We start from the raw sequence: 23,445 nt of genomic DNA, 5'->3' as shown, positions 1-23,445 counted from the left end.
CATGTAATGCGAAACAAATTTAAAAGTGGCTGCTATAATACAATGACACGTTACATGTACGGTTTGACCCATGTCAAAATTACACTTCAATGCCCAGAAGCAAAGACTAAATACAGTGTGGTAACAACCCACATGGGATTCTGGAACAGAAAAAAAAATACATTAGGTAAAGTCTAAGGAAATAGGAACCGCATGGATTTTGGTTGTGAATAATGAGCCAGATGAGGCACTGTGACGAACGTAGCAGACTCGTGTAAGGTTTAATACTGGGGGGGAGACAGGCGAGCCGTACACGGGAACTCGCTACAACCATCACAACTCTCTCTAAATCCGAAACTATCCTACACAGTAAGCGTACTGGGAGACAATCACACATCCCATCCCATGGTTCAAGCCCGTAAGCAAAAATTTAGACTAACCTGCCAAAATATAATATCTTCTACAGGTAAAGAAGGGCTGTAGGGAAGATCCCATCTCCAAACACCCTACATTCTTGATCACCAGATACAGCCCCAAAGCCAGGCCAGAATGCTAACCACAGGAGTGCAACACCACAGACTCACTGAATTTCGTCTGCATTGTTCAAAGGCTCAACAGCAGGCCAGTGAATGCTCAGACATGAAGTCACCCTGGAGAATGTGGGGTTTTGAGCTGAATCCTGCCTTAATTGTCAGGCACGGCGATAGCAGCTCTGAACCAGGAACTCAGGGTGTATCCTTTGTATCACTTATCAGGGGTCCTACAAGTTGAGAGCTGGAGCAGCTGGCGTCTGCAGAGTGACCCAGAGAAAGGGTTCACCGCCGATGTTGGATGATGCTTGCTGAGTTGCCAGGGTTTCACAGGGTGGGGGGCGGCCTGCTGGACAGGTACGCCCTGCCCCCAGTGTGGGTAAATGCGGAGTAATCACAAACCATGCAGCAGTCACACAAAAATCTTCTCTGGACCTGCTCCCGACGTGGGCCTCCAACACGACATCCTGACGTGTGGGGCCAGTGAGAGAAATTTCTGTCTGTAAAGTGGCGAGTGGGCCCATTCTGGTTTCCAGGCTCTTTCTGTACTATTAAAATACTCAGTCTCTCATTAGCGGCAGAGACACTATTAGGCAAGAATTTCCTAATGAAGTTCAACCCACGCCCTTGGATTTAGAGTCCATGGGGCCTTTTTGTTTTGATTCGTGTCTCTTAAAATGTTTTGTTATTCATACTTTTCATCCACTAATCTCTACCTGTTGATCTGAATCAGTACACTTGTTGTGATTTAATTAGGTGTAGTCTCTGGCATATCTGGACAACTTCAAAGCAGGCTCCTTTTTTAATTAGTGAGGGGCGCTTTATTCACCAAGGCTTGGCATTCCTGGATTTGGTCATCCCCGGGAAAAGGTATAATTTGCAAGATATGAGAAAGAACAGCAGCCAGCGCCCAGAAAAAGCCCCCAGCCTGGAGGGGGTGATGGCGAAGCAAGCCGGGAGCCTTGGAGTTTTACAATGAAAACTCAGCCCATCCGCTTGCCGTGGGAAACGCTGGCCACGCGTCCCTGAGCCACCGCTGAGCTGGGCGACACGCGCAGTCGAAACCGCTCGTGATGCCCGCAACGGGAGAATGGAAGACAAGAAACGAATACCTGGGAACGGGCACCGTATAAAGCCCCGAAGGGGCGTCCATTCATCGGGGCGCTGGGCCAGACGAGGTGTGTCGATAGTAAAGAGACCCCGTAACGTCACTGGGAGCGCCCTGGTGACCCCGCCAGCTCGAAAACCACAGAGCAGTCGGGGTGAGCGCCGCTGGCTCAGCGCTGGTTGTCTTAACAGCCTGTGATCTCGCATTTTCCCTCTTGCTAAGGTGGGGCGGAGCGAAGGCCGGTGCCATTCCTCCTGCAAGGGCCCGGCCTGACCCTGCTCTGGGAACAGAGTAGAGTCCGGCAGCCTGAACGGCAGTCGCCAGGGTCCCTCACCAATGTGAACTCTGGCTTGGATTCCACCTCTATGGCAAAGAACATCAAAGCCCCAAGTGAGTCCCAGTGTAGACGCAGCTCCCCACCCCACCCCACCCCTGGCACTGCCGGAGGTGAGAGCTTTTTCCACCCGGCATCCCTGACAGCCCTGGGGTCCCCAACAAAGGCCCCACTGTCAGTGCTCAGGGAGTCTGGGGCTGAGGAGGGGGAGAGGCCGCCGGGGAGGCTGAATCAGGGTCTTTCATCCACCTTCCCTCTTCCCCAACACCTAGGGCCCCCGGGCAGAGCCGGAAGGCGGGCGCCCCGACCCCCAGATGCCGCGGAGAAGCGAGACCTCCCCACCCCCGCCAGCCACCCCTGCACGGCGAGACCAGCTCGGGGGCCCCCTTCCCCAGCTGTGCCCGCCTGTCACCTTGGCAAACCCAGCAGAAAAAGAGCAACTCACAGAAATGCTGAGCACCCATGCCGCGTGCACCCTCTGACACCATCTGGTTTCATGGGAGACTCTCAAATACTGGCTGTTCCCCTGCACACAAGCTTTTTACCTCGAATCCCTAGGTTTAAAGGTAGAGAAGGAGAAAAAGATACCTTTTCTTTTCTTTCTTTCTTTTTTTTTTTAAAACAATCCTGGGATGCCCAGGTGGCTCAGTGGTTGAGCATCTGCCTTTGGCTCAGGGCATGATCCCAGGGTCCTGGGATCGAGTCCCACATCGGGCTCCCTGCAGGGAGCCTGCTTCTCCCTCTGCCTGTGTCTCTGCCTCTCTGTGTGTCTCTCATGAATAAATAGATAAAATCTTTTAAAAAAAGAAAAGAACAGAATGATCCTGATAGGGAAAAGAACTGAGTAGGGTACTGTCCTATAGTGACAATGGAAGCCACCTTCTAGGTGCCCAAGGGAGGGGCTTAGGGGCCCAGGCCCCACCTGCTGCTGCGAGACCCCTGGGCTGGTGGGAAGGTGACCCGAGGTAACTAGTCAGGGGTCTGCAGCAGTCTGGCTGGCTCTTGCCTCCGAGGCGCCGTCCATTTGCTGTTTTGCAAACACGACGTTCGTCAGCAGTGATGGTCTCATGTTCATGGAAACAACCAACCAACAGAGGTACACGTCCACTCATGCTGAGGTGGCAACAGTGACTTTTTTTTTCTGTATGAGTTTGCCAGTGATGCAGTGCCACAGCCTGGGTGGCTACATCCTGGAGGCCAGACTCTGGAGATGCAGGCTGAGCAGGGTTGTTTTCTCTCCAGGCCCCTCTCCCTGTTCCCTCCTGGGCTGTCCTCGCATGTCTGGGCCCTTGTCTCTTCTTATAGGGACACCAGGCCCACTGGACTCAGGCCCACCTTAACGAGCTCGTCTAAACTTAATCACTTCTAACGATGCTGTGTCTGGGCAAGGCTACACTCTGAGATGCTGGGGCAGGGACTCCAAGGTGTCTATATTGGGGGGAGCGCAACTCAACCCATAACAGGCGGTGTTACTTGTCTTCACGGCTGCTTTAGAGGTGATGCTGATATGAAAGCAGGTTCAGCAAGTGTGTGGTGCCGGTGGACGGGGCCAGGCCTTGGTGACACTGCGTAAGTCGGGGTCTGGACCAAGTACAGAGGGGACCGCCCACTGCCCACTAATGGTCCCAGCACCCTGGCTCCCTCCCTTGGACACCCTCCTTCCTGTAGGAAGCCATCCCGTGGCTGTCCTCCAACAGACAGCGCTGTCCTCCAAGCTCCGTGCGCCTACAGTCGCCAGTGGCAGTGGCAGCAGTGACACCTGAGCCCACATCCCTCGGGTCCCTGCCTCACAGGCTCACGTACACCAGCGCTGAGCAGCAGGCAGGCCCAACCATTCACAGGAGCGGCGCTGGTCAGCACTGACGGGCACCCCGCTTTAGGCACATCCTCCTCATGAGCCCTTCACACGAGTGCCACATCTCGCGTCCACCTGTTCCGTGTGAGCGTCTCCTCCTCAGTCCTCTGATGCTGCAGCGTTGGGGGCTGGGCCTGCAAAGCTCCCCCCTTCCCTCTACCTCTATCCCGTTGAGGGCCTGGTTGCAAATGAGCACAGTGCACAGGGCCCCCAACAGGCTCCTTTATGGGTCCAACCACTTGTCCAAAAGCCAGCAGCAGAGGCCCGAGGACAGGCTCGCATCCGACACACACGTCATGTTCGACTTGTCCAAACTTGAACCCAGCCTCCCAGCACAGACTGCTCCCCTGGAGCAACCCCCACTTCCTCAATTATCACGCTGCCCTTTCACAGGCAAAAGCCACACACCCTGGTGGTCCTGACTCCCTTTTCAACCACCTTCTGCATCCAACCCATCAAGAAATGTCATTGGCTCTGTCTTCGGTGTCTGCATCAGAGTCTGATGCGCTCAGCCCCTCGCTGCTCACGCTTGGGCCCAGCAGGGTCACTCGACAGCCTCTAGACAGGCCTCCGTGCATGGGCCCACCTCCCTGTATCGGTCACACTGGACCTCTAAAATGGGCTTCACTGTGACAGGAGAGGTGAATTTTGACAAAGAAGCCTGGATTGTATGATCCTCTCACACCAAGTTCAACATGGAGCAGAGGCATCTGTGGCAATGAGGGTCAGCATTACCTGTGGGGGTGATGGCCAAGACGGAGTAGGAGAAAGTTTCTTTTTTTTTTTTAATTTAAGATTTTATTTATTCATTTGAGAGGGAGAAAGAAGGAGAGCACAAGCAGGGGGAGGGGCAGAGGGAGAGGGAGAAGCAGACTCCCCGTTGAGCAGGGAGCCCAACCTGGGGCTCAATCCCAGGACCCCGAGATCATGACCTGAGCCGAAGGCAGATGCTTATCTGACTGAGCCACCTAGGTCCTCCTTTCTTTTTCTTTTCTTAGGACAAAGGTTTCTGAGAGATTGCCAGTGTGGCCCAGTGATACGGGAATTTACACACTTGTATCTCTGCGTTATCACACCTACACAGAGCTTTCCACGGTTCTAGCAGAATCTCTCCTGTAATGCAAGGCCCACCCTGACCTCATTCCACAAGCCAAACACTTCCCTGCACATAATGCACATGATCCTGTTGTCTACTACCCTCTTTCCTGTCTTCCTTTTCCCCTTAAAATTTCCAAGAAACAACATGTTTGTTTATTCCTCCCTCTTCTTCCTCTTTCTGCTGCTTGCTCTATCCCCAGCAGCTGGGCAGGAGCAGGAGCTCTTCATCCGGTGAACAAATGAAGGCTTCTGTGCTCAACACCTTCTAGCACCTTCCACCTCCTCAGAGGTGATAGAGGTTCCCCCTCCATGCACACATGCACCCTCCTGAACTCGCCTCAGCTCCTCTACCCTTCACACCCTCAGAAACAAATCCAGCCCCTTCTCCCACTGGAGTTTGCATCTATTCTGTCCCTTGCCTGGAAAACTGCCCCCCCCAGACCTCCCTCCCCATCACCCCTCACTTTCTCTGCTCCACCATTAATTGCCTGGACACTCTCCCTGGAAACGTCTCAGCCCACGTACCACCTGCCCTGTCCTTTGCTGCATTTCTCTCCAGGGCAGCACATCTGCTCCAGGACAGCAGGCTCTGGGTGACAGTCAGTGCAGGCCCTCGAACCCAGACACGACCATGTGAGGATAAACAAGTGTGTGGGACCACCTGGCTCATGCTCTGGCATCCCTGCGTTTCAGCTGACAGTGCGAAGGGTGGGGCTCGGGCTGCTGCAGGTGGGCTCAGGGCACCTGTGCCAGCGCCTCTTTGTGCATCTCCTCTTCTCAGAGGCAGATAATGGGGTCAATCTCAGGTTCATGCAGGACGGGCCCCTGCTCCTCCAAACCACTGCTGAGCACTTCCCTGCTCATCTATCCTCAGCCCAGACAGTCCTCCAAAATCCCCAGGCCCTGCCAGGCCCCACACACCACTGTCTCACAACATGTCCTTCTAAATGTGTATGTACAACTTCACAACTGCAAACGAGTAAGAAATGGTGACAACATTAAGGCCGTACCACGCGCTGCTCCCCCACAGGAAGAGCCAGTTGCTGTCACCACCCCCCTCCCTCGGCAGGTGCAGCGGAGGTGCGTTCTGCTAAGTGAGAGGCACCAGGCCCCCACAGACATCTGGCTGGCACAATGGTGGCCTGAGGATCCAGATGAAGCCACTCTGCTTCAAAACAAAACAAAACAAAAAAAAGCTGGGCAACACAACGGAAACCAAGCATCTCAGAACTCAGAGAATTCACGAAAGCCGCAGAATGAACTGACAACATCCATCCATCTGGGAGAAAGGAATGAACCTCAGAGAGATGGTGGGCTGTACCAGTTTGCTGTGCACTGCAATGGTCGGACAGCCGACGCCCTGAAGCTCTGTCGAGAGTGCCATCACACAGTGACTGCATTGTCTGGACTTGCAGCACCTGGGGTAGGCTCCATCTCTGGCTCAGCTGTGCTGGGGGTCGTGGGGAGGTGGCAGGGGGTGGCCACCCCTGGAGCATTACCAAACAACAAACTGCCCACAACAATCTGCCAACGATGGCCTTCTTTGTGCTGACTACAGTGGCAGTAAACGTGTGCACAGCCCGGAATTTAAAAGGAAATACAGAACCAGAGGGCCTCAAGGCACTTCAGAAGGTCTGACGTATTTCTAGGATCAACAATGCTATGCACACATGGAAAGACATGCACATGCCCAAGGAAGACCTGGAAGGAGAAGACATGGCCCCCTGTTGCTGGTGCCATTGGGAACAGGCAGTAAAGGCTGAAGTTTGATGGATGCCTGCTCACAGGATCCCCTTGGCAAAAGGTTCAAGACATACCACGAGGTACCTGAGAAAATCTCCTGACCAGTAACTGGCTAACCACATAGCATTACTGATGGGAGATGTGACCCTTAGGAATCCAAGCTTGAAAATGTAAAGGACCTTATGTTAAGAGTTCTTATCACACAAACAAAATAATAACAATAACAATAGTAATAAATAAAGTTGGGAGAAGGAAACTTTTGAAGGGGATGGGTATGTTTATAGCACAGACTATGGTGATGGTCTCATGAGCATGTACTTACCTCCGAATTTATCAAGTTGTGTAAGGCAAATCTGGAATCTTTTCTGAATGCCGATCATACCTCAATAAAGCAGTTTAAAAAGAAAAGAAAAATAATTTGAAAAGAATGGCAGACAACTCAGTGGTCACCCATCACAGGAAACAGAGAACCCACAGAATTAGTAAAGGAAAGCCTCAAAACAAACAAATAGTAGCAAGAAAAACACCACCAAAAACCAAAATGAAAAACAAAAATAAAACCACAGCAGCAAAAGCAAACTTTGATGGGTAGAGGGGTTTGCTCCTAGAGTTGCTAAAATACTACCTAAAATGTCCAGTTTTTAACAAAGAATTACAAAGACAAGCAAAAAATAAAAACAAAATATAGGCCACATGCACAGGAAGAAACACCCAACAGAAAATGTCCCTGAGGGGACTGAAATTATTATAAATATGTTCAAAAAACTAAAGAAAACCACACCTAAAGAATCAAAGGAAATTATAACAAGTTTTTTCACCAACTAGGAAATAACAATTAAGTGATGGAAATTAAAAGAATCGTATAGAAATTCTGCAGTTGAAAGAACAAGAGCTGAAATTTACCAGGTGGGCTCAATAGCAGATTTGAGCTGGCAGAGGAAAGAATTAGTGAACTGGAAGACAGTTTAATACCTTTACTGGAATAGAGATTATCTACACCAAAGAGAAAAAAAATAAAAAGAATAAAGAAAAATAACAGACCGTAAGAGACCTGTGGGATAGGACCAAGAGCATCAACACATAGGAGTCCAGAAAGAGAAAAAATATATATTTAAAGAAATAATGACCAAAAACTTAACCAAACTTCATAAGAAGTATTAATTTACACACTTAAGAAAATCAGCAAACTCCAAGTAGGACAACCTCTAAGATATCTACAACTAGATACAAGATAAACAAACTTGAAAAACAAAAGCAGAATCTTAAAAGCAGCAAGAGAAGTGACTCATCAAGTATGAGGGATCTTCAATAAGATTAAGAGCTGGCTTTTCATCAGAAACCCAGGGGGGATAATATATTAAAATTGTTGGGGGAAGACAAAGACTGTCAACCAAGAATGCTATATCCAGCTAAACTCTTTTTTCAAAAATATGTAAGTTAGGCCACTTCCCGATGAACAAAAATGAGGAAAATCTGTCATTAGCAGCCTGCTCTGTAAGAAATAGTAAAGGGAGTTGAGTTAAAATGAAAGGACAATGGGAAGAATCCTAATTCACACAAAGAAATAAAACAGTACCAGTAATGAAATATAATATAAACATATTTTTGTCAGTAGCTCTTTTCTTCAATTTACCTTACAAGACTACTGCATAAAACTGTGATTATAAAATTGTATTGATAGACTTAAAACATATGAAGACATAATTTGTATGGCACTAATAGTTTAGAGATAAGGGGAAGGAATATCAACATATTGAAGCAAAGTATTTACTATTGATATTAAGTTAGTATTAACCCGAACTAGACTTTTTAAAAAGTAAGACAGTAAGTAATTTTCATGCAACCACTAAGAAAATTATTTTTAAAAATTCCATATAGGAGAGACAAAATAAAGAAATTTTTAAATCACACTAGGAACTATTTAACACAGAAAAGGCTGGAATCAAGGAACAGAGGAACAAAAAAGAAGAACACATAGAAAACAAGTAGCAAGTAGAAGTAAAACCTGTCATTAATTAATTAAAGGCAAGTGGGTTAGGGATCCCTGGGTGGCGCAGCGGTTTGGCGCCTGCCTTTGGCTCAGGGCGCGATCCTGGAGACCCGGGATCGAATACCATATCGGGTTCCCGGTGCATGGAGCCTGCTTCTCCCTCTGCCTATGTCTCTGCCTCTCTCTCTCTCTCTCTCTGTGACTATCATAAATAAATAAATTAAAAAAAAAAAGAAAAAAAAAGAAATCTTTAAAGGCAAGTGGGTTAAAAGGACAAATCAAAAAAGAGACTGGCAAAAGGGATTTAAAAACATCCAACTTTATGTTGTTTATAAAAGACACTTCATATTCAAGAACACAAATAGCTGAAAAGATATATCGCACACACAGCAATCAGAAGAAAGCTCCAAAGGCTTATATAAGTATCAAGCAAAATAAATTACAAGACATAAATCATTATTAGAAACAACAGACATTTTATGACAACAAGGTCAACCCAATCTATTTTAAATCTATATGCACCTAACAACAAAGTCCCAAAAACACGAAGCAAAAACTTACAGAAATGAAGGAAAAAATAGCTACGTCAACAACAGTAACTGGAGATTTCAATAATGGATAGAACTAGGCAGGTCGGCAGGGGAACAAAAAATGTAAACAACTCTATAAACCAATGATTACCTAACACTACAGAACATTCCACCTCGACAGCAAGATACACATTCTCCTGAAGCTTACACAGAATGTATTCCAGGAAAGACCATATTCTAGGCAATAAAATATGGTTTAATCCATTTAAACCTATGTTCTCTAACAACAGAATGAAATTAGAAATCAGTAACAGAAGAAAATTTGAGAAATTCACAAATATGTGGAAGTTAAACAAGATGTTTCTAAATAACCAGAGTCGCAGAAAGTATCACAAAGAGATTATATAAAATACTCTGCAACGAATGAAAGCGATGGATGTAAAAAAAGAAACCTTAAGTAGTGCTACTAAAGTAGTGCTTAGAGGGAGAGTTATAGCACTGTGTCCATATTTAGAAAGATCTTAGAACTATAACCTAACTTTACACCTTAAGAACTTACAAAATGAAGAGCAAACTTAACCCAAAGCTGGCAGAAGAAAGGAAAGAACAAAAATAGGGCAGAGACAAATAAAACAGGAAATGGAGAAACGACAGAGAAAATCAATGACCCCAAAAGCTGGTTCTTTGAAAAGATCAACCAAATTGAGAAAGTTTTAGTTGGGGTGACCAAAAGAAAAAGGAGATTCAAATTATTAAAGTCAGAAATGAAAGAGGAGGGCATCACCATTGAATTAAAAGAAATAAAAAGGACTATGATATTCTGAATAATCGTGCGCCGACACGTTGGTCACATAGATGAAATGGACATGTTTCTACAAAAGAAATAGTTACCGGACTGGCTCCAGAAGAAACAGACGGTCTACAAGAAGTGAAGACACTCAAGGAGCAACCAGAAACATTCCCAGAAAGAACAGCCGAGGACCAGATGGCCTCTCTGCCAAATTCTACCCAATGTTTAGAGAAGAATTAACACCAATAACTTCACAGACGCTTCAAAAAAAAACACATATAAATAAGAGAGAGGAATAGTTTCCAACACATGCGAGGAGGCCGGCAATACCCTGATACCAGTACACTTTGTGGGGCTTGCAGCACGAAGTAAATCTGTACACAAGATGCAAAGACAGACCCCTGAGTGAGCAAAGCAAGGTGAGCGCCAGCTGCACCATGTCCTCCCAGGCCACTCCCGGGCACACAGAGACGGGGCGACCAGCAGTCCTGGAAGCTCGGCAGGAAACACAACTGTGTGGAGACTTAGGAAGGAAACAGGGCGAGCCACGTCTGAATCGTTTTAGCAAATTCAAGACAAGTCCTTTTTGGAAAAAAAAAATAATTTTTTTAAGTAGAACAAAATAATTCCCCACGGGAATTCTATAATTAATGAGATTCTCTAGGGTTTTTTTTTTTAGATTTTATTTATTTATTCATGAGAGACACTGAGAGAGAGGCAGAGACACAGGCAGAGGGAGAAGCAGTCTCCCTGCAGGGAGCCCAATGTGGGACTCGATCCCAGGACCCCGGGATCATGCCCTGAGCTGAAGGCAGATGTTCAACCATTGAGCCACCCAGGTGCCCCCATTCTCTAGTTTTTTAAGAACATTAACAATTTAATGAAGCTACGTAACTTCAAATATCTACTGCACAAAAAGAGGCATCGCTGCATTTAGATTCCCTGCATGCTCTGCCCACCCCCTGCATTTTAAACAACCTAGAAATAGCTTTTTTTAAAAAAAAAAAAAAAAAGATTTTACTTATGTACTCATAAGAGACATGGAGAGAAGAGCAGAGACACAGGCAGAGGGAGAAGCAGGCTCCCCGCAGGGAGCCTGAGGTGAGACTGGATCCCAGAACTCCAGGATCACACCCTGAGTCGAAGGCAGATGCTTAACCGCTGAGCCACCCAGGCACCCCTGGAAATAGTCATTATATTCTATTTCCCAAATATCTTTCATCCACCATCTTTAAATAGTGAATACCATTAGAGAATATCTGATTCCTTCAATACAAAGAGCAAGGATTTACAACAGCGATGCAACTATTTCCATTTCATAGGTGCAACTTTGGACCGTTAGTATTGACTATATTATAGCAATCTAAACCCATGCTAGTGCTTATCATAAAATGCACGTAATTGCCAATTATCATTCTTTTCTATAGATTAATGTCTTTGTCTTTTCTAAGCTTCTCCTTTTAAATAATTTACCTAAAGAATTAAGTCGGCAATTAAATCACCAGACACTGCCTATTGCCCCACGCTTCAATAAAAAAGGACATTTTTCAATACATTGTTCTACCTAAGTGAGACTCTTTAAACTCATAAATCATGGTTCTTTCAAGGTTTTCTTTGAGGCTTTCTTATTTTCACAGCCAGAAGCCCTAAACTAATCAATCATGGAGTAATGTCATGGGTAATTACCACGGGGTTGACGCGCCTGTTCTGTCTCTCGAGGCTGCAGGTGTGCTCTGAGCTGGGTATTTTAGAGCTCTTTTGCTTTAACAACCAAACGGCACCCAGGAACCTCTCTCTGTCAATACCATAAAAACACGTGTGAATGGGCGCATGTGGGACATCCAGCAAACCATGCCCTTGTGCACCCGCCTGGGACTCAGAGGGGCCCTGCAGCTTCGTCCTCACGACTTGAGGTTTTCCGTTATCTCAAGCAGTTAGATTTGGAAGAAATTGTAACCAAATGAAAAGAACAAGAAGGTCTCCTTAGCCCCATGGCGGGCGCTGACACCTCTGGACATATGGACAGGCTGCTGGCAACCCCTGGACACATGCGTGGGGCTGACGCCCCTGGATTCTGCTTCCTTGTCCACAGAAATGGTAGCATGACATCCCTTCTATCAAATCTTTCAGCTCTGTGTTCTACTTTTCTGAAACCTTCTTTCCCAACACAGAATTCAGGGAAAACACCATTTCTGCCCATAATACATCTGTGAGCCTGGGGGACCTTGGGATGAGGGAAGCAGGGGGGAGAAACAGAGATGCCACCAGCAGGAGTAAATCCCCTCCCTGCTCATCCGCAGGCAATTTCACATGGACAAAACGACCCGTTGGGAGAGCTGCTTGTAAAGAATTTTCAAAGGGAACAAACAAGTTAATAGAGATGAATCTCTCTCTCTCTCTCTCTCTCTCTCTGACACACACACACACACACACACACACACAGCCCACCTCTCCTCCCCCTCTCACTTGAATTCTCTATTTTTCCTTCTCATTTCAGAGGTCTGCATGTGTGGGGGTCGGAGGCTGTCAGGGACCGACCCCATCTCTGTCTCCTGGTCTGAATCACCTTCCAGCCTCCCAGGGGGAACCTGTCCCTTGCCCCACTATCTCAATGGGCAGGGGGGCCTTTGCACAGCACCCTGACACCCAGCGATGCCTGGAGACATTTGTGACAGTCAGACCCGGGTGCAGGCCCCGGTGGCACCTGGTGGCTCGAGGCCAGGGATGCTCTCACACACGTTCGCTATGCAGGCAAGCCCCATCACCTGGAATTACTGGGACCCAGATATAAATTCTGTGAGCACGAGAAGCTCCGCTCCGCTCTACCCTCTATTTTCCTGCTTGGTCTTAGTTTAGAGACAGCAAGTCTGAGAGTTGGAATAAAACTTAGATACAATCTCGTCCAGTCATGGGGGCTCCCGGCTCATCCTTCTCCAATTTCACATACAAATGGAGCCCTGGAAGGTTCTGGCATGTGGGAAGAGCCCAACCTCTACGTGCAGTCAGACAGACGCCAGGGAAACCCTGCCTCCGCCTCCTCCCAGCTCTGAGGCAGGGCCCAGGGCAGCAGCTTCTCGGCCTCCCAGACTCCTGAGTTTGAGATGGGAGTGAGGGGACCTTACTCCCTAGTCACCGTACGGGTCAGCGCAGGTCACAGAGAACTTGGCGGGCTTTGCTTTACATTCTTTCCACGGAAGCCCACAAACGTGTCCGAGGGTCCTAGGCGGATGGCTGGGGCCACAGGGAAGGTGGTGCCACAGTCGCTGGCCATGAACAGACGTGGGTCGCCCAGAGGGCTGAACCATTTGGAGAAACAGGTGGAGGAAGGACCCGTGTGTGCTCTCGCCAGCCCGTGGTTTCTCATCGTGATAAATGTGTGAACAGGAAAGGGAAGGAGACAGGAAAGAGGTCAGGGACTGGGGCTTCCAGGGCCTGCACGGCTGCTCAGACAACCCCCCTCCCCCCCCGGGCCCTCACCTCCTTTCCCACTTGCTTGCACGTTCAGATACCATGCCGCAGTGAAGGTCATGGCCATGTAGCCAAAGGGACCCATTATCGATGCAAACAAGCCACTCTCCGTGTGCGCGGGCTTGCAGACAGCAAGGGGCTCACGGTGGGCCGCAGTCTTGCTGAAAACAGTCACCGAAACAGATGCCAAGTCTCACACCACATGAAAGTCAACTGGATGGAAGGCCTGGAAATCCTGCACCCTAGAGGGTAAAGTTTTGCATAACTGGGGGTGTCAGACCAAGGCATTCCAGCAGCAGGAGCTCCTGCAAAGGCAGCTGGATTATACCAACCTTGCTTTCCTTCCCACCATTATTTTTACGTGTGAGGCACCCACAACAGGAGGCTAAGCCATCCTGGGAACACGAGGACTGGCCAAGACTTTCTGGGTAAGGTGCTGGATGTGGCCATTCTCTGCTGGAGCTTTGGACCTAACTGACCACCTCCCACCAGGCCTTGTGCTAAAAGCAGGGAGTACTGAGGGAAAACCCCAGGGATGTCTCGATGGCAATTTCCAAGGAGGAAAAATGCCAAGGGGGGACCTGCAGCGCATAAATTCTCCTCAGTGGGAACAGAAATGGGAGTCCTGGGCACACCACGCTGCTGCCCAGCACAGTGAAAAGCAGCATCCACTCAGGAAAGCCCTCGGGAGGGCAAACAGGCCCACACGGGGCGGCCTGTCAGCAGGGAGGGTCCATGAGGGCCCAAGGCAGCAGCTGTGCATGGTAAGCGAGCTAGGTTTTGAGGGCTGCTGTGATTTGTGAGACATCCCTGAGGCCATCTCACCTGTCGACAGGTAGGCTGTGGCCAGGGCCCAGGAAGAGGCCTTGCAGCTGCCCATCACCAAGTCCCAAAGGACAAGCACACATACAGAACAAAACGATCCCTGGCAGGCTGCCTAAAGGAGTTTGGTGAATCTGTGCCGTGGAAAACCACTCCACGTGGGAGGGCTCACTTTCGTGACTCTGGCGTGTGAGCTGCCATGGACCAAAACTTTACCTAACATTTAAAAACTGTAATGGTTTCCCGCACATCAGCTGCCAAAGGTCCCAGGCCAGGCTGAGGAGAGTGCAGACATAGCAGTAGGTGTGTAAGTGGGGCAAAGTCCACATGGGACAGCCACCTGCATCCACAAGTACACACCCGCCACCCAACTGTTCCACCTCCAGGAAACGTATCCTGCAAAATGAACTCACACATGGGTGAAATCATATGTGCACACATTTAATCGTTGGCGTACTGTCTTTTTGTTTTTGTTTGCATCTTTGCTGACTTTTATTTCCTTTCGGTGTATAAACTTATGAATTTTCACACAGGAATAAATTCACATCACCACAACCATAGCCAATATATACAACAGTCTAACCACCCAAAACACCCTTCCCATACTTTTGCTTTACACACACACAAACACACACCCCATATACACACACATACTTTTTTCTCCATCGCTATAGATTTGAATTTTTTGAGAAAAATGGAATTACAGAGTATACAACTGATAGAGATCAGATCCTGGCACCCCAAAATAGGCCACTTTGGCATAAGGATTATTTTGAGCTGAAGACAACTAAGAAATAGCAGAGACAGGAGGAGCTCTCTGTCTTCCTCATCTGTCTAAAAGCAAGACACAAATTTCTCTTTGTGAAGCCGTCCTCCTCTTTTGTACCAAGAGGGAAAAACAACCTTATTGCTGTAGGGGGAGGCAGCACCAGGATGAGTCTGCCTAACTAAATCCCACTAAATAATCCTCACCTACCATGAGTCTCCCACACATACTTCCTAGTCACTCTGCCATAATCTACCACCGCTGGAAGCTCAAACTCTTTCCCTTTGCTTAATCTCATCTCCACAATTTATTGCCCTTTGTTTGTATGGTATATAGCATCCATGGCTAACCAGTTCTTTGGGTTTTCACATTTTTTTCTGTAAAGCCTTCATGCACATAAAAATAGCAACATCAATAAAATCTGTGTGCCTTTCCTACTGTGAAATGACACTTGTCAGTTTAATTCCTAAGTCTTAGTCACAGAACCTAAGAGAGTAGAAGTTTTTTTTCTTCCCCTAGATAAACGTTTGAAACTATCTTTCATTCACCGTAATGCCTTTGAGGGGGCCTTCTAATTTCGTGTTTGTAGAAATCATTCATTTGTCTTTCTTGCAAAACAGTATTCCACATTGTGGATGGGCCTAAGAATGGGGAGTAGCTACTCTGAGGTGATCCTTTTGGACGAGGCCTCACTCACACTCTAACAAGCACACAAGTCACACAAAGAGCTTGTTATGTACAGATTCTGACTCTGCGGGATGGTGCCCGGGATTCTGCATTCCTAACGGCTCCCAAACAATGCCATGCTGCTGGGCTGTGGACCACTGTGAATCCAGAGATCTCGTCTTCCAGGCAGACAGGCCATACCCTAGTGCACCCTTTTAAGTTTGGGTGAGTAGAGTTAAGACTGGTAGCCATGCACCAATGGAGCATCACAAATAGAGCTTTTCTTAATTTGGCAGGTTTTAGGTGAAGGGTACACTTGGCATTGGTATTACCCACCAGAACCCTGCAGGCATTTGGGTTTGAGACACTGCTGAGTCTCATCTGTGAGCAGAAGAAACACAGATGTTTACCGACCCAAGATTTAAAGGCAGCACTTTCTCTGCACGGTGCAGTGTTTTCAAAGGCCTCTTAAACAGAGGCAAGTTTACTTGCAGGGCTCAGCAAAGACAGAAAGAGGAAGAACCAGGGTTGTGGGGAGGGAGTCTCACAGAAAACCCACTAAAGAGCTCTAGAACACCTCCCTTTTTGCCCATGGGAAATGAAGTGAATCCAGCCTGAGCCAGCCACATGTGCCAGGAAAGCCAATGTGAGGTTATCTTGGTCTCCTAACCACTGGGGAGGCACAGGAACCACCACACCACTACCCCAAGGAGAAAATGCAGGGCATCGGAGGGCCATGCAGGGATGCTGCCTTGTGAAGAGCGGAGGGGATCGACAAAAACAAAACAAAACAAAAAACAGGCAAAGGACCTAAACAGATATTTTTCCAAAGAAAAATGTCCAAAATGACACACAAATGTCCAAAAAAACATGGAAAAATCACTGGTCATTAAAGAGATTACAAAAACATCGCCAATCATTTGCAGAACAAATGAGATACCACTCACATCCATTCATGGAAAAGAGCAAGTGTTGGGGAGGATGTGGAGACACTGGAACCCTCGTGTGCCATGGTGGGAATGTGAAATGGCACAGCTGCTGGGAAAACAGTACGGCAGCTCCCCCCAAAATGAAGACTGATTACCACTCGACCTAACAACTCCATTTTCAAATATACACCCAGAATTGAAAGCAAGGTCTTGAAGAGCTATTTGCACACTCGTGTTCAGAGCAGCTGAACCCAAGTGTCCATCGATGGATGAGTGGATAAGCCAAGTGTGGTATGTACACACAAAGGAATACTATGCAGTCTTAAAATGGAACTCCTGGGGAGCCTGGGTGGCTCAGTCAGATGGGTGTCTGACTCTTGATTTTGGCTCAGGTCATGGTCTGAGGATCTTGGGACTGAGCCTCACATTGGTCTCCACGCTCAGCAGGGAGTCTGCTTGGGATTCTCTCTCCTCCCCACCTCTCCTCCCTCAATGTGCCCCTCAAATAAATAAATAAATCTCTTTTTTTAAGGTAATTCTAACATGTGCTGCAACATGCACAAACCTAAGGATATTATGCCAAGTGGGATAAGCCACTCACAATAGGACAAATATTCCATGATTCATATGAAGTGTCTAGAGTAGTCGACTCCATGGAAACAGAATGAAGAATGGTAGTTGCCAGAGGCCAGGGCAGGGGATCTGGGGCATAGTTGCTTATGGGTATACACTTTCAGTTGTGCAAAACGAAAGAGTTCTGGAGATCGCACCACATTGTGGGTATACTTAACACTGCTGAACTGATGCACACGCGCTGGATGGGCGCATCGAAGGACACATGGGCTGGAGTCAAGACACCCACGGACAATGTTCCAAGCAGAGAAGCATCCAGAGGTCTCATACGAGACTCCGTGCACACCCCACCCCCAGGGTTGGGGGGACCACAGCCACATGTGGACAAGCATGGACACACATCCATTTGGGATTGTCAGGAGCCTGCACACAAAGTGGCGTGGTCTGAGCTTTCCACGGCACTGTCAGGAATTATTCTGACTCTGCAAGTTCTGCTTGGCGATGGCTGCCTCTCGAATCTCACTGAGTCAGGGTGTGGGTGTCAAGGCCCACATCACGTGGGATTGTGTCTTCTCTTCTCTGGGTGAGAACATTTTACAATTTATTTTCACTGGACTACGACCCTACAGAGGCTACTGTCACCAGAAACACACTCATTTCCAAATGTCTGACATAATGAGAGCATCTTGTGGCTCTGCCTCCCCTCATCTGGAAGTAGGCAGAGCACGAGCAGCACCCACCTGTGAGAGCTGCGGGGCTCAGGGCTGGCGCCCTGCATGTGTCACCCAACTCAAGAGCTCATGGTGGAAGCATTCCGTACCATCTTGTCTCTGCCTGCTCCCTCCGCTGCGCAACAGCCCCTGATTTCAAACCCTGTGCCCATCACATCACTAGAGCTTGTGCCTGTCCCCACAGCAGCAGAGTCACCTGGCTGCCCCCGGAGGAGTCTTGGTTACCTCTTCACCTGAGGCTCTGCCCAGCTGCCCCTCCTCCAGGACGGGAGGCTCAGTCCACAGAGTCCTAGCCTGCAGGCTCCAAGTGGCCAGGAGGTAACAGGCACAGGGGACCAAGGCTCCTCCCAGCCTGGACACAGAAGTAAAGGAAAGGCGCCCACTGCTCGGGTCAGGATTCAGCAGGTTGGCAAGAGCCTACTCCCCAGGGCACAGGATCCCAGCATGCCTTGCCTTCTGCAGCCAGTTCTTGTCAGCGCCCATTCCTCGAGATGCCACCATCATCCCCAGGCCACCTCAGGGCTGGAATCCACCAGGAGCAGATCTTTAGGGTGAAAACTACAGCCACAGCCCTGAGCTGGGCAGACCAGAAGATTGAATGAAGATCGCTGTGACCTTCCTTCAGCACATGACCTCTGGGTCATCTTCCTGGAGGTCAATTAACTGGATCATGTGACATCTTCGTTGATATTTTCCAGCCATCTCTATTAGTATTCCTCCCCCACCCCCAGGAAAATTCTTTTTCCTTTTTTTGTTTTTGTTTTTTTTAATGGTTTAAAAGCTTTAAGCAAAATGCTCTGCAGGAATAAGGAGTATGCCCTTAATCCCCGACTTAACTAAAGCACTTCACGTTAACACTGTCAGGGTAAATATTTAATGACTACACATGGTCTTGAACAGCAGCTGCCTTTCCAAGTCTGTCTGAGACTGTCCTCAAGTCTCCAATCTCCTGGGTCTCCCCTGCTCTGTGCTTCAGTATCCCTTGTACACACATACACAGAGAGAGTGCAAGGATAGTCATACCATGCCAACTCGGGCCTGTGGACACCCACACTTGGCCAACAACAGTCACAGGACCATTTGCTCTTTACATGCCCACTTCCCAGGCCTTAAGTTCAGGGAAACAGCAAACATGACAGGCCCTCATGTGGCATTCGTTGTCCCACCTGGGGCCCAGGTACATAGTACAGATCCAAAGACAGCCCTGGAGGGACACCTGGGTGGCTCAGTGGTTGAGCGTCTGCCTTCGGCTCAGGGCATGACCCTGGGGTCCTGGGATCAAGTCCTACATCGGGCTCCCCATAGGGGGCCTGCTTCTGCCTCTGCCTGTGTCTCTGCCTCTCTCTGGGTCTCTCATGAATAAATAAATAAAGTCTAAAACACAAACCCACAAACAAAGACAGCCCCAGAGTGGTCAGTGGCAGAGCCAGAGCTGCCCTGTGGTCCTGCCTTCTCCCACATGCCCCTCACCTTCTATCAGACATAGCGCCCCTGTCCCTCCATCCCGAATGACACTACGTTCTTGCCTCAAGGAAGAAGCCTAGAGATGCTGCACCTCCTGGCTTAATGGTCACACAATCTCAGCATGAGAAGTGAAGAGCCAACAATGCAGACACCTGTAAGCAAAGGGAGCGGCAGAGGAAGAAATGCCAGCGTGCTCTGGGTACGTCTTTACAGGAAAGCAGCGCCCCTAGATGCATGTGTACACACACACACATGCATGCACATATACCTGCAGGCTCTACACATGTTTAGATGCCCACTGACGTGCACACACACACACACACCTGCCGTCACGCACTCACACACACACACATGCATGCACACCTGCCATCATGCACACATACATATGCACACACAATCACGCTTTTCAAGACGCCTAGTCAGGAAGCACTCCATGAGACTTCCTGGGGTTGGATGAAGAAAGGACTGGGATGGGACGGTGGGAGCCCAGTCCCACTCAAACATCCAACCAAATCACATTCCATCATCAATATCATCCCTCCCAAAAGGATACAGGGACAGAATATCCTCAGCCTGCATCCCCGCAGGGATGTAACTGATGGGGAAGCACATGGAGGACCAGACATCACCCCGCCCCACCCCACAAGTTCAGCTTTAACTGGATGTTAAAAAGTAAAACTGCACCCGAGGTGCATTTCAGTGCTAGGACCAGCCACTCTGGGACTCGTGGGTGGGAAGGTGGGAGGAAGGGCCCGGGGGGGATTATTAGCAGAATCAGGGAGAACAGGTGCATGAGGCTTTGGCCCGTCGGGGGAGGTCGATGAGGTAACTGCACATCCAGGGAACAGGAGGAACAGGACAGATGGTTTCCAAACTGCTGTCCTGTGCTGGTGGGTCCTCCACGCCCTGACTGTGACCTTCAAGGACCAGCTATCATCCCAAACCTGCGTGTGGCAGCTGTGATGTTGCTCGGCTAATGATTACAAAATGGGGTGGCACGAGAGTGCTCTCGAGGACACTACGGCCAGAGAAACGAAGCCGAACGTTTCAGGAAGAGGAATAGAAGCGAGTTGCTGGAAAGTACTCGGCTCTGTGCGCACAGGACAGCGGCGACCAGCGCGGGGCTGGAAGCCTGCGTGCTGCCAGGGTCTGCGAGCTTCCTTTGCATTTTTATTTTTTTTAATTATTTTTTATTTTTTATTTATTTATGATAGTCACACACACACACACACACAGAGAGAGAGAGAGAGAGAGAGGGGGGGGGGGCAGAGACACAGGCGGAGGGAGAAGCAGGCTCCATGCACCGGGAGCCCGACGTGGGATTCGATCCTGGGTCTCCAGGATCACGCCCTGGGCCAAAGGCAGGCGCCAAACCGCTGCGCCACCCAGGGATCCCATTCCTTTGCCTTTTTAAAGACCTGGAAATGTGACGATCACGGAAGATGCGCTGGGGCGCGGCTGGGAAAGAGGATGCGCACAGCCTCCTCGGCTACGATGGCAGCCCGTCAGCGCACACTGGGAGTTTAAATAAAACGCGCCACACTCCCTGACCCAGCCTCCCTTCAGGGGACAGTCTCGCCATACCAAACGCAGACACTGTCAACACCGCCGCGGCCATCACGCCTCATCTGTGGAACGCTGATCCTGGGAATGTTCCGGTCTCATCTCCTTTATCCCTTTCCGGGACCCAGTGAAGTATCACCATCATACCCATCCTGCAGGTGAGTGACTGAGGGGAACTGAGGCCGGTCCACCCAGGGCCGTGAGGGGTCTGCCCGGGTCTCCCCACCCAACAGCCCCAGGCCGGCGGGGCCCATTCTCGCAGCTGGGCGCACCTGCATGGAGCCTCCACAAGGTCTTTCCCGAAACTGTTCTTATGACAATAAAACTGCCAGCACAGAACGTGCCCAGGGAAATAATGTGCAAAGCCACAGCAACACGTGACACCTAATTCTCTCTTAAAAAATCGGAAACTTCCCCTCAGGCCCGACACATGAATCTGGGCCATGGAGCCCCTCACTTGCCCGGCACTTCACCCCCTAGTCCCCAGCCACCCCGGAGCTCGCACACTTTTCTCCTTGAGGAGCAGGAACACAGGGCACCTATGCAACAGACTCAGGCGAAACTCTGCCCTGAAAGAGCAGGACGCAGGCTGTGGCCCCGGGAGGGGCCCAGACACCCCCTCCCCATCCCCAGCCGTCCGTAGCACCGTGCCTGCGTGGATAGAGCACCTCCAGGGCACCCCTGCACACGCAAGCCCAAGGGGGCATGGACCGTCCCAGAATCAGCACTCTCACATCACCCCTGCCCCACTGACCGACAAGGAGGATGCCTTCTGAGTTTGTGGAAGACATGCCCCCAAATGACAGAGGCCTTCCAGTGTTCTTCCCTGGAAGGACATGCCAGGTGGTTGTGAACAGCTTTATGGACATGTACGTGCCTACCTGGGGAGTCAGTCCCTGGAATGTGCCAAGGGACCCCACCCACCCCCCCTGTCCCATGTCACAGGAAGAAAGCAGAGCTCAGGAAGCAGCCAAGAAGACCACTCACCCTCAGGCAGCTTCACATTTTGCCCCAAGCTTCTTCACAAGAAGTCCCCTGGTAGTTAGGGAGCCTGAGGAGAGCTGGCTCTTGGCTCTGGGTGCACCCCAGAACGACAGGGCACTTGTAAATCCCATGCTCGGGCTGTACCCTAAACCTGCCAACTCCCCGGATGGTTCCTGCAGCAGTCAGGGAGCGCAGCTGTCCATCCCCACTCAGCCCTGCAGGCTGTCCCCTCCTCTGCCCAGGGAATCTTAACCCTGAGTGGGCATCGGAAGCACCTGGGGGTGGGGAGCAGAGCACTGCCTTCACCTCCAGGCTTGCTGCTCAGCAGGTCTGGGGCGGGGCCCAGAAACTTACATTTGCAGCAAGGGCCCAGGCGGTGCTGGTGCTGCAGGGCCAGGGACCCCATTCCCCCAACGGCTGCCCTAGACACTGCACCCACATCAGGTCATTTGAGTCTCACCAAACAGGATCTGAGACGCTGATGCTCAGCGGCCTACGGGAAACAATGGCATTCCACCTTTGCTCTGCTTCCTGTGATTTCTACTTCTCTGCAGATAACCACGCACCTTTCCAGGCACTATTCGGGCAGAAGCGATGATTTTTTTGCCTCGCAATTCTCTGTATCCCTTTGGATATATCGCTGACTCTGCCCCCACACACATACCTGAGAGATGAGGGAGAGAAAGAGGAGGGGAGAAAGAAGAGGGGGGAGAGGAGAGAGGGAAGACAGTTGGTGGAGGGAGGGAAGGAGGGGAGGAGAGGCCCGGGAAGAGGACCCAGATGGGGAAGAGCCAGGCCTGCCTCAGAGCTGTGTGCAGCTTGTAGGAAGAGGGAAGGTCGCAGGCCCAAGCCAAACCGTGGCCAGCAGCCTGCCAGCGCCCACCAGCATGACTCACTGACATGTGGCAACATTTTGTGGCTTTCCGGGGAATGGGCAGGCAGCCAGGGTGGGGGGTGGCCAAGGGAGTGGGCTCCCCCACTACTGGGTGTGCCCAAAAGCATACTGCCCAGGGACCAGGCCCAGGGGCTTCCCTGAACCCCACGGTGGGCGTCGGAAGGGCTAGTGTTAACCTGTCAGGGATGCGAGTGATACCTCTAGGAACGGTCTTAACACATTCCCAAATGGTGACGGTATCTACAGGACGGTCAGCTGAAGATGAGCGCCTCTCTCAGACACAGAATTTGTGGCAATCTAGTAAAACCAATAATATGCACCATGGGGCGGGGAGGGGGAGGTGCAGAGCACTGGCCATGCCGTGCTGCTAACCCCCAGTGACACCTGGCCACGAAGGGTGCAGGTTCCAGCCTCAGAAAGGACGACGCAGAGGGCGCTGGCGCCCACAGGCCAGGCTAGGACACCCTCCACCATGCCTGAGACAGCCCCAGCCACCGCGTCTGGAACACAAGGCGCAGTGATATCCCCACATCCATGAGTGTTTGTGCAGTAGCTCCGGCTGTCTGGGAAAGCCTTTGCAACCATCCAGCCTCAAGGTGAAGACCGAGCTCATCCTAGCATCTGCAC

General features: G+C 49.9%; 1 protein-coding gene across 4 annotated transcripts in view; it reads right to left on the bottom strand.

Annotated features, from left to right (window-relative positions):
• The window catches only part of ROR2 (receptor tyrosine kinase like orphan receptor 2), a 186,667-nt gene that overhangs the window by 49,729 nt on the left and 113,493 nt on the right, over positions 1-23,445 (bottom strand). The window contains exon 1 of one of the 4 annotated variants that reach the window (XM_055310000.1): positions 6,970-7,029. The exons of 2 other annotated variants lie outside the window; for them this stretch is intronic. In XM_055310000.1, the coding sequence (XP_055165975.1) occupies positions 6,970-7,027 (58 nt within the window). In that variant the 5' untranslated portion in view covers positions 7,028-7,029. Of the gene's footprint in view, positions 1-419; positions 791-6,969; positions 7,030-23,445 lie in introns of those variants that run through there. One more of the 4 variants, XM_055310001.1, reaches the window with a different exon arrangement.

Source organism: Nyctereutes procyonoides, unplaced genomic scaffold (assembly GCF_905146905.1).
Source record: "Nyctereutes procyonoides isolate TBG_1078 unplaced genomic scaffold, NYPRO_anot_genome, whole genome shotgun sequence".
NCBI lineage: Eukaryota > Metazoa > Chordata > Mammalia > Carnivora > Canidae > Nyctereutes > Nyctereutes procyonoides.
This window is presented reverse-complemented; position numbering and strand designations above follow the sequence as displayed.